The 14,055-nt window shown below is 32.0% G+C and overlaps 1 protein-coding gene across 1 annotated transcript; it reads left to right on the top strand.

Moving 5' to 3' along the window:
- The first annotated feature begins 274 nt into the window (after window positions 1-274).
- Window positions 275-13,606, top strand: LOC111716735 (DEAD-box helicase Dbp80). Its single transcript, XM_023492217.1, has 18 exons — window positions 275-313; window positions 551-615; window positions 983-1,040; window positions 1,745-1,833; window positions 2,168-2,260; window positions 4,380-4,460; window positions 5,341-5,436; window positions 5,810-5,901; window positions 6,078-6,153; window positions 8,164-8,282; window positions 8,658-8,718; window positions 10,798-10,873; window positions 11,139-11,230; window positions 11,521-11,637; window positions 11,864-11,944; window positions 12,143-12,234; window positions 12,702-12,813; window positions 13,222-13,606. The coding sequence occupies exons 2-18, from the start codon at window positions 571-573 to the stop codon at window positions 13,252-13,254; spliced, it is 1,413 nt and encodes a 470-aa protein (XP_023347985.1). The 5' UTR covers window positions 275-313; window positions 551-570; the 3' UTR covers window positions 13,255-13,606.
- The last annotated feature ends 449 nt before the right edge of the window (window positions 13,607-14,055 follow it).

Raw genomic sequence — 14,055 nt, 5'->3', positions numbered from 1 at the left:
CCTGACCTATAGGGTTAGCGACCTAAATATTGAACAAACAGTTTACATGGTTTTCGAGTGTATAGGTTTAATTAATATATAATTAATACTTTACCCGAAGAAGTTGAGTAAGTTGATGGATATCATGATAGGTTAAAGACGACTATAAAACCGGGGGCGGGAAGCGCGAATGCAGCGGAATACTAGTCCAACACAATTATTCATTTGAAGCTGTTCGAAAGAATAAAGCATGTTTAATTATTTCATTTGGCAGTTGGACTTACAAAGTTTTAAAAGTGTGCATTCGTTTATAAAAAAGTGCCAAATCTTCAAGGTATTTAAGTCATTAAAAACTAACATCATATCAAGGTGAATATCGTGAATGTATTGTGTTTGTCGATCACGTCGTGAAATAAGTCTATTACCTCTCGGCCCCTAAACCGAATACAAGAACCCATGAAGCATATGCTGGTACAATGTACATTGAACAGTACATAGTTACCTTACCGGTCTTGACACCTACAACTAACAACTGCTTACTATACTATTAATTCAGTTTAATTGTTTTCAGATCTACAGAGTTATTCTGACATGGCGACAAATGAAGTTGATTGGGCAGGGGCTGCGGATGCACAGGTATTTGTTTTTTCCTATTGAACGATTTGGACCCAGCCACCACCCCCCTCCCCTTTTTTGTACATGCATTTCAGATGCAACGCATTGACATAAATAGTCATGTGGCCGCAGCACCCGGCACTCTAGCCTGTCCTAGCAGCGGCGCTAGATCCCATAGCCTATCCTAGCCGTAGCGCTCGGTGCCCTCTATCCATGTCATAGCCGCAGCGCTCGGTCAAGAAATTGTTTTAGCCAAGCCTTAAAATAAACAAATAAATAATGTTAATTTTGCATTAATTTAGTTGGTTATATATATAATTGTAGCAGACTTTTTTTTGTCTCTTCCCTTCTGCTCTTTCCAACACTTAATTTTCAATTCAACTCATAGGAGAAAGCATTGAAGAAGATGGGAGATTTGACTATGGGTAGAAATGGAACTGAAAATGGTAATTAAGTTGTCAAATAGTAATTATTTTAATTTATTTCCTATTGCTGACAATCGTAATTATCTAAAGTTTGTTAAAAAATTTGTATTTGTATCATGCCCATTTTAGTTCAATATGTCAATTTTATTATATAATGATTATTAGGTTCAAATTTGTATTTGTATCATGCCCATTTTAGTTCAATATGTCAATTTTATTATATAATGATTATTAGGTTCAAATTTGTATTTGTATCATGCCCATTTTAGTTCAATATGTCAATTTTATTATTTAATGATTATTAGGTCCAAATTTTTTTCAGTGTCAATTTTGTAGTTTGCTAGAAATCAAATACTAAATTTAATGAAACATTTAATAATTTTCTATGCAAGTTTTATATCCACAAGATTTGAGCTTAAATGACCAGTGTTAATAATAAACTTGAAAAAAGATTCTTTTTACGCTATAGATATTATCAAACTTTAGCTTACTAGAATGTAAAAGATCAGTAAAATTAAGATCTAAAACGACTTGTGTTAATCACAAAATTATGAACATTAATATTCAGGTGGGCTCTGCTCTCCTGCGACCCCGCAACCCACTGCCTCGTTCGCTATTTTTCACTCGGTATGCCCCCCTACAGAAACACCCAGTTGCGGCGCTAGACTAAACCTGCATTTTGCATATTAGTGCATGTCTGAAAATAAACTATTTTTAATGTTTAGAAGAGGATAAAGAAGAAGATACTGCCCTATCTCTGGCTGAAATATCTATTATGAGGAAAGTTATTCACAAAGGATTAGTAGAAAATAAGGAATATACATCTAGCATTAATTGTATTCCTATTACTCTGACAAGAGCTGTCTGTTTATTATTACAATTTTTATCGTTTACTAAATTACATTGCATTGTTGTCTATTTTAAAAATATTAATACCAAGAAAAAGGTACTAGATAAAATAAAAACCCCTTTTTAATTCTATTTTTCTCTCAAATATTTGGAATTAATTATAATATGGTTTCTTTAAAATTATTTTCCTTCTAATAAAATTCTACTTTTCAAATTGAATTAATAATTGAGTAGAAATTCGATGAAATATACACCCCTGGCCTTGGCCTATAGATTGGTTATTAGATGTATTTGGTCAGAACACAGTAGAGATCGAACGACAGAATCCACAGAGTCCGCTCTTCTCTGTAAAATCATTTGAAGAGCTGAATCTACATCCTAAGCTTCTCAAGGTTATTTTATTTAATATCATATCTGCTCGGTTCCATTGTAGTAAACCTATCGTGTAAGAATTCTCATTTTTACACGGTTAAGGAGAAAAAAATTCCAATCTGGTTCGCTTCCTAGCGGTTAAGAAAGCTTATTTTTACACTGTCAGATTGCGGAAGAATGTATATGAAAGAATGGAAATTATTACACTATTTAAAGAATATTCATTACACGCTCCTTATATTGAACTTTTCAACATGGATCAATATTTATATTAACTTAATATTTTTTACGAACATCATGCACACTCGCCTTTTCTTTTATATTAATCATGCAAACTTACCTTTTTATACTTTATAACAACATGCTCACTTACCACCCTCTTTTATAACAAAACATTGTATTGATATACCTTAATTCAGAAATTTCCACTCAAATCTTGACCTAGCTTAGTCCTGAAAGAAGAGTGGAAGGGGACACCCCACTCCAGTCTTTAATCAACATATCTCATTAAGAATGATTCAGAGGTTGCTCAAATTTTCTAACCTTTCCTAAAAAAAAGTATGGAAAATGCTTTAAAGCCTTATATTAGGAGGCCTTTCTATCAAACTGCCCGAGTCTCAAAGCATACTGCCCTGCCCGACTACCTACTTTATTCAAACAATTATTAGTTTTTCTTTATTGCAAACAAAGTTTTGCAAGATTTTGCAATTCCGCATATTTTTAATACAAGGGTCAGAGCTTGAATTGAAATATTAGTGTCACAAACTTTAAGTGGGGTCTTAGCATTCCATAGCAATGAAAACAATCAATAAATCTTGATTCGTGAATAAAAAAAGACAAACATCACAATTTCATTTCTTGAACTAGTTCTTGCTAGAAAACCTGCTTTTCTCTCCTCTTTTTGGAAAATTTAGGATCTAATATCCAGAAAATGATTTCACGCTTTTTTTCAGTAGATTGCGACAACTCACAAAGGGGATGGTGGAGTTGGCACATTTGATGTAGGGGGGGGGGGGCCCTGCCTTCATTTTTGGTTCAAATCTTCCAAATTTTTGGATGCACGCCTTGTTAGTGATCGAAATTCCTAAAATAAAATCAAATTGAATTTTAATGACCTCTAATGACCTCCAGAAATAGAAAATATTTCAACTATGGCTTTATGCATATCAATTAAAAGCTAGGAACCCAGGGGAATACAGTAGCAGCAAAAAATCCAGTGTTTGACCTTCTAATACCCTCTAATGACCTCTAATGACCTCCAAAAATGAAATGCATATCAAACGAGAGCTAGGAACCCCAGGGATGGAGTAGCAGCAACAAATCCAGTGTTTGACCTTCTAATGACCTCTAATGACCTCCAAAAATGAAAATGTTTTAATTATGGCTTTATGCATATCAATTAAAAGCTAGGAACCCTAGGAATACAGTAGCAGCAATGAATCTAGTGTGTGACCTTCTAATGACCTCTTACGACCTCTAATGACCTAAATGACCTCCAAAAATAGTTTAAACATTTTAATTTTTGGAGGTCATTAAGGTCATTAGAGGCCGTTGGAGGTCATAAGAAGGTCAAACACTGAATTCGTTGCTGCTTCTTGATGTATTCTTTAACGAAGGCCGTTAAACCGTTAAAGAATTTCCATTATTATATCCAAGATTATCTTATTATGGAAAAATAGAAATAAAGAAGTAAATGTTTTTGACTACGAATATATTTGAAAATCTAAAGTTTAAATTAGAAAGAACTTTTAACGATAAATCATTCATCCTCCATCTGGCAGGGAATCTCAACGTGATTCTAGTGATATCATTGAAGAGTGACATTCCCGAACTAAGATTCACTTTTTCTTCATGTTTTCTGTAAAAATCACTTAAATAGTGATCTGGAATTTAAATCAATCAAATTTTAGATTAAAAATAGGATTAACTCGATCAAATTTTCAAAGTCAAAAATTTAAGAGTATCATTGTGAATCGGACATGCAACTTTCGAAACGAAGGGTCACTTAAAATTTAGTCGATAGACCCTGCTAGGTGTATTCATCGCGGAAGAAATTCTGTAGTCCGCCATTAATTTTAGAATTTCTTAGATATAGCCAAGCTTTTGAGCTTATAAATCATGAATGTGCATTACCTTCAGGGAGTTTATGCGCTTGGTTTTAACAATCCGAGTAAAATTCAAGAAACTGCTCTTCCCACTCTCCTTGCAGATCCACCGCAGGTTATAAACTACAACTTTTTTATAAAGTGGAATGGATTGTTTTGAACTAACACGATAGACTCATCAATAGACATATGCAAAATGAATGGTGATCGAGAAAAGAGATAATATTTTGATGAAACTAAAGTGTACTTTATCATTCTTCCTCACTTCCTCGTGAATTTCATCATCGTGCTATAAAGTTAAATTAGCTGTACATTAAAGCGCGTGTGCTATAAAGTTTTGATTGGTTCTAGAACTTTTTCTCCAAAAAATTTTGGATATTTCCAAAAAAAAATTCTATTGAAATGAAAATAAATTTGAAATCATTTTTATATTTTGACTTCTGCTTTGTTTCAAAGCTTGTTTGATCTAGAAATAGCCATCGAAATAAAGAAAGTACACAAACGTTTCATAACATTACCTAATACTTACAACACTATTATTTTGGCACGACGTGCTATAAAGTTTTTGGGCTTAAATTTTCTCTATATCTCGGAAGGTTCTCGCTTTTTCAGATTTTATTTTTAAATAAAATATTTTTAAATTTGAAAAGGCTTGAACCCGATAAAGAAAAAATTTCTGTCAAAAACTTTATATCACTGCAAACCAAAATAACAGTGTTATTTGACACTGGACAGACTTTTTAGTTTACTTGATACTTTTGATTTCTGGCCGGCTACAAAATGTCTGTCCAATGTCTAATCGGTTTAGTCGTTTTGGCATTTAATGGAATACATACATATTGTTGTCACTAGTCCAAACCTAGTTATCAACTTCTGATTTTAATCTAACAAATTCAGATCATATTATCTTATTTCAGTCAATTAGTCAGTTTAATGTTTCAAACTTATTTGATGCCAACATTGTTCATGATTCGTTAATGTTTCCTTTATTGTAGAACATGATTGCCCAGTCTCAGTCTGGAACTGGAAAAACAGCTGCCTTTGTTCTTGCCATGCTCTCCAGGGTGAATCCTAGCTTATCATGGCCTCAGGTATACTTTATGTAAGGGAAAAATGGCTTTTTTTTCCATTTTACTTTTTATTCAAAATATTGATAATGCAATATTTCATTACAATTTAAATTCTTCAAATTTATGAATTCTCTTATTTGCTGATGGTAACAATAAGTAAAGAAACTTTTTGAATTGCCAGTATAAATATCATTTTCCTGAGAGTTGAATTAATTACAGTTTTTTACCTGAAGTAAAACTTGGGATCATGCATTGATATCAATACATGCAGACCTTCAGATTAATTTAATTCCTCTTTGATATCCCTTTGTGATAATACCCTGCAGGGATAACTTTAATTGAGAGATCAAGGGTTCAACTCTCTGAACCTGACCAATAATCTGAATAATGGCAGGTTCTCTGTTTGTGTCCCACATACGAGCTCGCAATCCAGATAGGAGAGGTTGCAAACAACATGTCGCAGTTCTATCCCGAGCTCAAGATTAGGTAAATATTATGTTTTCTCTTTAATCATAAACCAGATAATCAAGGTGTTTCACTGAAGGTGAAGGTGGGTTTATTGGTTAACTGATTGGTTGATTTATCGGTTAGGTAGTTGGTTGACTTATTGATTGACTGATTGATGGATTGATAGATTATTATCTAATGAATTTTTGTTTAAGATATGCTGTAAGAGGAGAAATGTTAGAAAGAGGAGCCAAACTTACCGAACACATTATCATTGGAACTCCTGGCAAGGTTAGAACAAACTATTTGTGCAATAAGTTAAAAACTTTAGATGTGTTAAATCTCTTTTCCTCATCGCACATTGCTAAAAATTTCTGTGAAAAAAAAACCTAATTAAACATTTTTTTCTCTCTTGGATCCTACAACAAAATTACCTACATGAAAGTAATAATGTGCGGTTCATAGCAAGGACGCTATTGCTCCCTCGCTGGAAATAGAAACTAACTGTAAGTGCTAGAAGTGATGACCTTACCAATGCAAGTAGACAGAATGTTCAGCGCTGAGGCTGAAATTACAATTAAACAAAACAAAAAAAAACCGCGAGGGGTACATCTATACAATGAAAGGGTAATCCTGCACTGTCTTATAATGGCGCAAAAACAGCGACTCGTAAACATTCTTTCAATAGCAGCGCCATAAATGAACGGACAAAGGGAGGCAAGAAAAAGAGAAACTGCGGACGCGCAGATGTAGAAAGGAGAAAAAAGATGAACATTTGAAATTATTAACCATGCCTCGAACCATTTATTTTACTAAAACTATAAAAAATGAGTTTTAAAAACATTGTAAAAAAAGCTTTTTTTTAAAAATTAGTAGGGATAGGATTGAAAGAACTGAAATAGAACGGTATAGTTTTTAGAATTCGGGAAAGAAGGCATTGAAGATCCGGGGGGATTAAAAATTTGACGAAAACGGGAAAGCTTTTACCTGTTTGTTGTAAAATTTTACACTATATGGGGGGTCGGGAGATTAGTAAGTAATTTATTAAGTAATTATTTATTTATGAAATAATCTAAAACATACAAAATTAAGTGTTGCAGGAGAAAATATTTTTAAACCTCCAAAAATAGAAGTTGTGGGAATATTTCCCCCCATTCTAAAAAAAAATATATAAAGAAAAAGAAGGAAAAGGAAAGTTACATATTTATTGTTTAAATTATATTAAATATAAACTGGTGGAGGATTGCTATTATTTTTCGACGATGAACTAATAACTTTTAGAAATAAAAATGATTTATTTATTTGTAATGTTAAAAAAATTTAAATAAGCTTAATGGGTTGTGAAAAAGATATAGGTTCTTACCCAAACGGACATTTTTCAGCATCTTTTTAATTCGCGCCGATTTTTGACATCGTTTTTGTTTGATCATAACTTTTACTCTTTTTAATCTTTTTTAGTCTTTTCTTAGAGGAGAAAGCAGTCCAATTTTAATAGATTTTACTCTAGAAATATAAAAATCATTCTGTTCCTAAGATTTGCGTTTTTGATATTTTGATGATTTGAAATCTTTATTAAATGTTGGGGATAATTGGTCTCCGCTGAAATAAAAATTTTATAACGTTAAAAATTTCTAATTATCTGGAGGGAAGTATGTTCAAAGCCCAAAAAGCTTTCGCTGTGTGACTTATATTACAATGATTCTATCTTATCAATATTTTTGTTTGAAGTGTGAAATGTTGAACTAAATTCTAATTGAGATTGGAAAAAGGAGTAATAAAGCAATTTCATGGTTTCAAAGCTTAAGAAGTTTTAAATTTTTTTTCAGCATAAAGTGAAAAATTTAATCGCCTAAAATAGTCATTAAAGTTCAATTTAGTATCCAGCCATATTCCCAATAATTAACTGAATCTGTTTCTTTTATGCGTTTAATTTTTCGTGTAGTTTATCCTGGCCTAGTTTAAAGAAAACATCGGGACAGTCGTTTTGTGCATTTAGAGAATTTGAAAATAAAATTGCATTAGTTTTCTCAAAGTTTATTGTAAGTTTATTAGATATGTACTTACAAGTTATTTTTTCTAATTCTTTAATTTTTTTTGTGTGCAAGAGTATTCAAGTTTTTACGTTTTGACGCCACATTTGTGTCGTCGGCAATGGCTACACTGAAAACAGTAAACAGCTTAGACTTGATCCTTGAACAAGACCCATAACCCTGGAGTGATTGACTTAGCACTGAACGTGGGTCGTTTCAGATCATAGTTTGTTTATCTAACATATTCCATATTCCATAATATACTGTACAGGTCCTGGACTGGAGTAATCTTAAGTTCAACTTCTTTGACCTTAAGAAGATTAATGTGTTCGTGTTGGATGAAGCCGATGTGATGATTGCCATCCAGGGACATCAAGATCAAAGTATAAGGTAGGGATTTGTTGACAATTAAATTCAATGTACACAAATACATCGAGAGTAAAAATGAGGAGAGTGAGGGGGGGGGGGATTTTTTTTAAATTTTATTGTCACTTACTGCATGCTAGGATAGGTGAAGAACTGTTTTTAGTTAACAAAACCCAGGCGTCGGAATCCTGGGGTAGTGTAGGAGGGTCGGACTTGGCCAATCACAGCTCACTATCTCTTTTTTTACATAAAAATCACTCCTGATATTATTGGAAACTATTTACGGAACTTCATGATTGAAGATTCAAGTTGAAATATGTAAATAATCCATGTAAAATCCGATATAATGAAATAGTTAAAGTAATTAACTGTTCTGAATATGTTCTCTTGTATTTTAAGAATTCACAAGAATCTCAACCCTGACTGCCAAATGCTCCTGTTCTCCGCTACATACGACCAGGTGACATTTAACTTTTGAAACAAATATTTCCTGTGACCTTGGTGGTTTTAATATACAAGCTAGTTTGATAATCCAGTTTTATTGGTTCAAGGACCAGATCTAAATAAAAGCGAGACTTTGTTAAACCGTGTAGACATGGTTAAACTTGAGTTAAAGCGAGTTTATTGAAACAGCATGGACGTGGTTCCACCAGTTCGATTCATCATCACACAAGGCGGCAAAAATTTTAAGTTGAAATAATTATTCTGACAACGGGGGGTGCTTCTTAGTGGTCCCAGGTAACTCCCCAGATATCTCACCATAATCTGAAATTATCTTCTCAAGCAATATTGCTTAATTAATTGAAATCATATTTTTCTCAAAGAAATTTAGTTTTTGTCACAAGCTCTGATTTTTTTATCCCTATATCTTTGCATTTTATTGTCGGAGACCTTAGATATTTCAAACTATGAATCATTTTAGATCAAATAATGATAGTTTGAAATATCAAAGGTTTACACCATCAGGTTGAAAAGGTATGGCGATTGTAAAATCATAATTTGTGGCAGAAACTCAATTCCTTTGCCAGGCTAACAGTCCTATCTCCAGTTCCAAGCCAGCGATAGAAAAGAAAAATATTTCAAAGAGTTTTTAAATCAAAGTTAAGAAATTCTTTTTCATACCTCTTAGCTGTAACTTGAGTACTAAAGGCGTTAAAATGGCGCAAACATGCTTAAGTAAGAAAATATTTTTCTGAACTGATGATTTTGATTCAGACTAAGCTGGTTCGTAATTCTCAAATGTAAAGTGCAAGTTGGTTGGGTTATTAGGGTGCAAAATTGTGTGTCCGCTTTTATGAAAAAAAACTTCTGGACCTTTTTGTTGTTATCTAAAAAATCTAATTAGTACATCTTTCACTACAAAATCTTGTTCATTATTTGTTAATTTGGTTGTAAAATAATTATTCTAAAAAAGTTTTTTGTTAAAAGTTGAATTTTGACTGTGTAGTTGAAATGAATCAAAGTTTCTCCTTCATCATAAAAATGGGTTAAAAACATAAAATCGAGCATGATATTAACACATAACTTATTCTTACTTCTGCTATAAGAAAACTTTTATTTTAAATGTTTGAAAACTTTGAAAATTATTGAATTTCAAATTTTACTTGAAGAAGTCAAACGTTTCTTAAGACACATAACCACTAAACAGTAAACATGTCCAGAAGTTCATTAAATAAAGATGATCAGTTAATAAGCTTACGCCCTTATAGCACCACAACCAATCCATCTTACACTTACGGGGAAAAGTTACAAAACAAATTGTACAAAATCTATTAGCCCTTAACGCGCCTTCAGTATTAATGTAACAATTAGAAGTTATTTCAAGTCTGATTTGAGAATTCTAGAAATATTTTTTTCTTGTCTGATCGCTTGGAACTGAAGATATGACTGTTAGCATGGCAAGTGTTTGAGAAAAATATGATTTCAATCAATTATTCAAAATTGCTCGAGAAGTTTTNTCCAAACTTATCTCATCTCATCATCTTGTTCAGAAACTTGTTTCTTCAATCTGGTTCTTAAACTGTAGTTTCTGTTTCATTCATTCAATTATTTTAACTTAAAATTTTGCAGCCTGGTGTGTCCTGAACCGGTGCCCAAGAAAACTTGTTGCACCTCCGGTACGTAGTTCAACTACTTCTAGCTATTCATTAAATCTGGTTTAAGAGCTGAGAAGATTTAAGGCTGGAATTATGTGAAAACGGAGTTCTAATTTACTGCAAAAAAAATAGTTTTATTAACACTTTAATTTTGATGGATTATTGGATTTACTTTTCATTGTGAAATCAATATTGTGACATTGTCAAAATATCTCTTGTGTTTAATAATAGTAATACCATGGGTCGCCCCTGACTAGTTCCAACTAAATTATTTTTATGTTTATAGTGTGATGGATTTCCTTCTAATATATAGACTTGACATTATTGTTATGTTTAGAATGTGATGGATTTCCTTCTAATATATAGACTTGACATTATTGTTATGTTTATAGTGTGATGGATTTCCTTCTAATATATAGACTTGACATTATTGTTATGTTTAGAATGTGATGGATTTCGCGGAGAACATAGTGTCCAACCCGGTATTGATCAAGCTCCGAAGGGAGGAGGAATCTTTAGGTAGGATTATCGTAGAGCGATGGTATTGCTCAGGATTTCTTCGAAAAAAAATTCCTCTTTAAAGATCTTTTTTCTACAGCTAATTCAGCATAAACAATTGGAATTTTTTATGCTGAATTAGCGAAAATGCATGAACTTTTAGGTTTAAGTATTAAACCTTACCAGTTGATGTCCAATTTCACATTCTCCACAAATCTTCTATAATTATTATTACATTAAGTTTAGTCACAAAACATAGCATAAGATTCATAAGATAAATTTTTAGATAATATAAAGCAGTACTATGTGTATTGTGACAGTATTCAATCAAAGTACAAATCTATTGCAAATATATACGGAACCATCACTATTGGCCAGGTAAGAGATTAATTTGTAATATACCTCAGGGCTAAACTTTATATAGTTAACCTTAATATAATGGTTTGTCCTGTTGACTTATTCAACTACCTTTCTCTCTTCGATTAATTCCAACCCTTTAATAATCGTTATTGGATGAAACATGGCAAAATATACAATGAAACAATACACTAAAAAAGAAACTTTTAAGTTGTTACTGTTGAAACATAGTGCATTGAAGATTCCCAAGTGAAAAGTATTTAGAACTCTAAGCATTTCTGCTAATTCAATTAAGTTTTCTTGTAACTCAGGCCATGATATTCTGCCAGACCAGGAAGACGGCAGGTTGGTTAGCTGATGAACTAAAGAAGGACGGACACGCTGTAGCTTTGCTGTCTGGAGATCTAGGACCAGACGAGAGAATTCTGGTAAATATCAAAATACATCCTACTCAAGGATGGTCTTTTCAACGTATTGAGTAACTTCATTTAAAAACAAGTAATTATCATTATTTTTAGTAGAATCTAGTAAGTTGGCCCTTTTTTCTATTCTGCTTTTGCTGATTTAATTCATTTTACAACTGGAATATTTTCTTTTTTTGTTACACTTAAAAATGCTGAAATTAAGTTTTATTGATAATTCTGTTTATCTTAGGTGTTGGACAGATTCAGAGAAGCACTGGAGAAAATTCTCATAACAACAAATGTGCTGAGTAGGGGTATAGATGTAGAACAGGTTTCTTCTTGTCCATAATTAATGCACGATATTTTTTCATACTTTTCTGAACCGTTTTTAGCAACCTATAATATACTCTCAGTTAGTAGAGACCAAATAGGAAATCTCTTGAATTTCCGTGGACTAATTGAGAATGTTTTCACTATATGCAGTTTAGCAGACTTGCAAACTTGGTTAAAATTAAATTTAATTGTTTAGGTGACTATTGTAGTGAATTTCGATCTTCCTGTGGACCAGAACGGCAAGGCGGACTGTGAGACATATTTGCACAGAATTGGTAGAACCGGAAGGTAAGATAAGAATTAAAAATAATGAAAACAAAATGGAAGTAAAAGAATCTAATTTTATTTTTCGGGTTGTAAATTCCATGGTTCTTATCACTTATAATCAAATATTCTTTCTATTCACCCTCAACTAAGCTTTAGTTTGTGTGTGTGTATTTGCAGTATTTTGGCCGAAGAAAACGTGTGTAGCGAGAACGTGTGTTTTAGTAGCGAGTGTATTATCTTATTATAAATATTAAATTTCATTTTTAACAAAGGTTGCAATCATAGCAATTATGCAATTAACTGTCAATCTTTACCCATACATAATAAAACATCGTCAAATTATTTTACTTAATGCCAAAATAAACAAATTGAAAGGTAAGGGTCCAAATAATCTATAAATCTTCATTAAGATTTGAAAATATATCGTTTCGTCAGAAGTAGTCTGATAAATTAAAGTCAACACATAACACTGAACAGCGTATATTTAGGTTTGGCAAGCACGGTTTGGCGATTAATCTGGTGGATAGTCCCAGATCTATGGCTGTGATGAAGGAAATTGAGAAACACTTCGGGAAGGATATTGTCAAGTTAGACACTGAGGTAATTAGTACTTCAAACAAGTGGTATAGATTGGTTTCTTAATGAATGTTTGAATTAAGAGTTTTGGGTAAACTGCGTCATTAAGAAGGGCCCGGGGGGGGATTGATGTCAAATTTTTCTGTTTTTCTCGGAAAAGTAATAAAAATTTAATCTTCAATTTTGAAATGTGCTGTAGCGATTTTAACAGACGATTTTATTTATAAAATTAATAATTTTGCGTCCTTGAGCATATCTTATCTCAGTCATATTCTGGTTAGTCCGTATTGTAGAAATCCACAAGTTGCGAACTTAGTTTTAATTTTAGAATAAAAATATCTTCTTTTACGCAAATTTGTTGGTTGATTTTTTAATAGTTAATTGAGATAACATTGACAACTAGATATTGACAAAAAAATTAATTGATTACAGGACACTGAAGAAATCGAGAAAATTGAACAGTAAGCTCAGAGAGACTCATGTCAGACCACTCATTATTGCCTGTTATCAATTGTTTTAAAAATGAACTTTCAGCAGCTCCAAGTTGCAGTAAAGGACCTAGTGTTTCTCTGTCTTTAAACGAGTCCAATTTAAATATGCAATAATCGTTTTCTGCACTTGCAAATTCAATTTCAAACTTCATCATAACTGGAAATGTTTTTTTTTTACTTTTCTTTAATGGATTATATTTGATCATCTTTACGTTTCATTTTTTTAAGTTTATCTCATGATCTATGATGTTATAATTGTGATATAAAACTAGTTCCAAAACTGTTGATTTGTATCAAAAGAAACTGAAATATATATTTACTTCTCAGCAAAGGTTTTTAGTTTTACACTTAGGTTTTTTAATGTTTGAGAGAATTTAATATTTATGAAATGAAAACGACTGAATCTACCTTTCAGCTCGTTGTAAATCTATTTGGGTCGTTATTCCCTCTTAAAGTTTTATTTTTTTTAGGTTTGATATTTTTTCGCCGAGCACCAACATTTTTTTATGGTTTTATTCGCTAAGTCGGGGAAAATAAACCAAGCTTTAAAAAAAAATCAATTTCCTAATTTTTAAAATTCTCCTGAAAATTTATATCCCTGTATCTAAATCTCCAATAAATACAAGACTTACATATATTTAATATTTATGGTTAAGTTTAACAGTAAATAAACATGATCACTTTTGTTTAACACAATTCATACTATTAATTTTATAACTGATGACTATAAACAGAGCTTTATAGTCAAAAAATGATTAAAATTTGATTGAAATCC

The sequence above is a fragment of the Eurytemora carolleeae genome, unplaced genomic scaffold (genome assembly GCF_000591075.1).
Source record: "Eurytemora carolleeae unplaced genomic scaffold, Eaff_2.0 scaffold1, whole genome shotgun sequence".
Taxonomy (NCBI): Eukaryota; Metazoa; Arthropoda; class Copepoda; order Calanoida; family Temoridae; genus Eurytemora; species Eurytemora carolleeae.
This window is presented reverse-complemented; position numbering and strand designations above follow the sequence as displayed.

Excerpts from the sequence above, each read along its gene's own strand:
- LOC111716735 (XM_023492217.1), top strand. The coding sequence starts at position 571 with ATGGCGACAAATGAAGTTGATTGGGCAGGGGCTGCGGATGCACAG. Across the intron at positions 8,283-8,657 it reads CATCAAGATCAAAGTATAAG|AATTCACAAGAATCTCAACC; the intron begins GTAGGGATTTGT and ends TTGTATTTTAAG. Across the intron at positions 10,874-11,138 it reads AAGGGAGGAGGAATCTTTAG|ATAATATAAAGCAGTACTAT; the intron begins GTAGGATTATCG and ends ATAAATTTTTAG.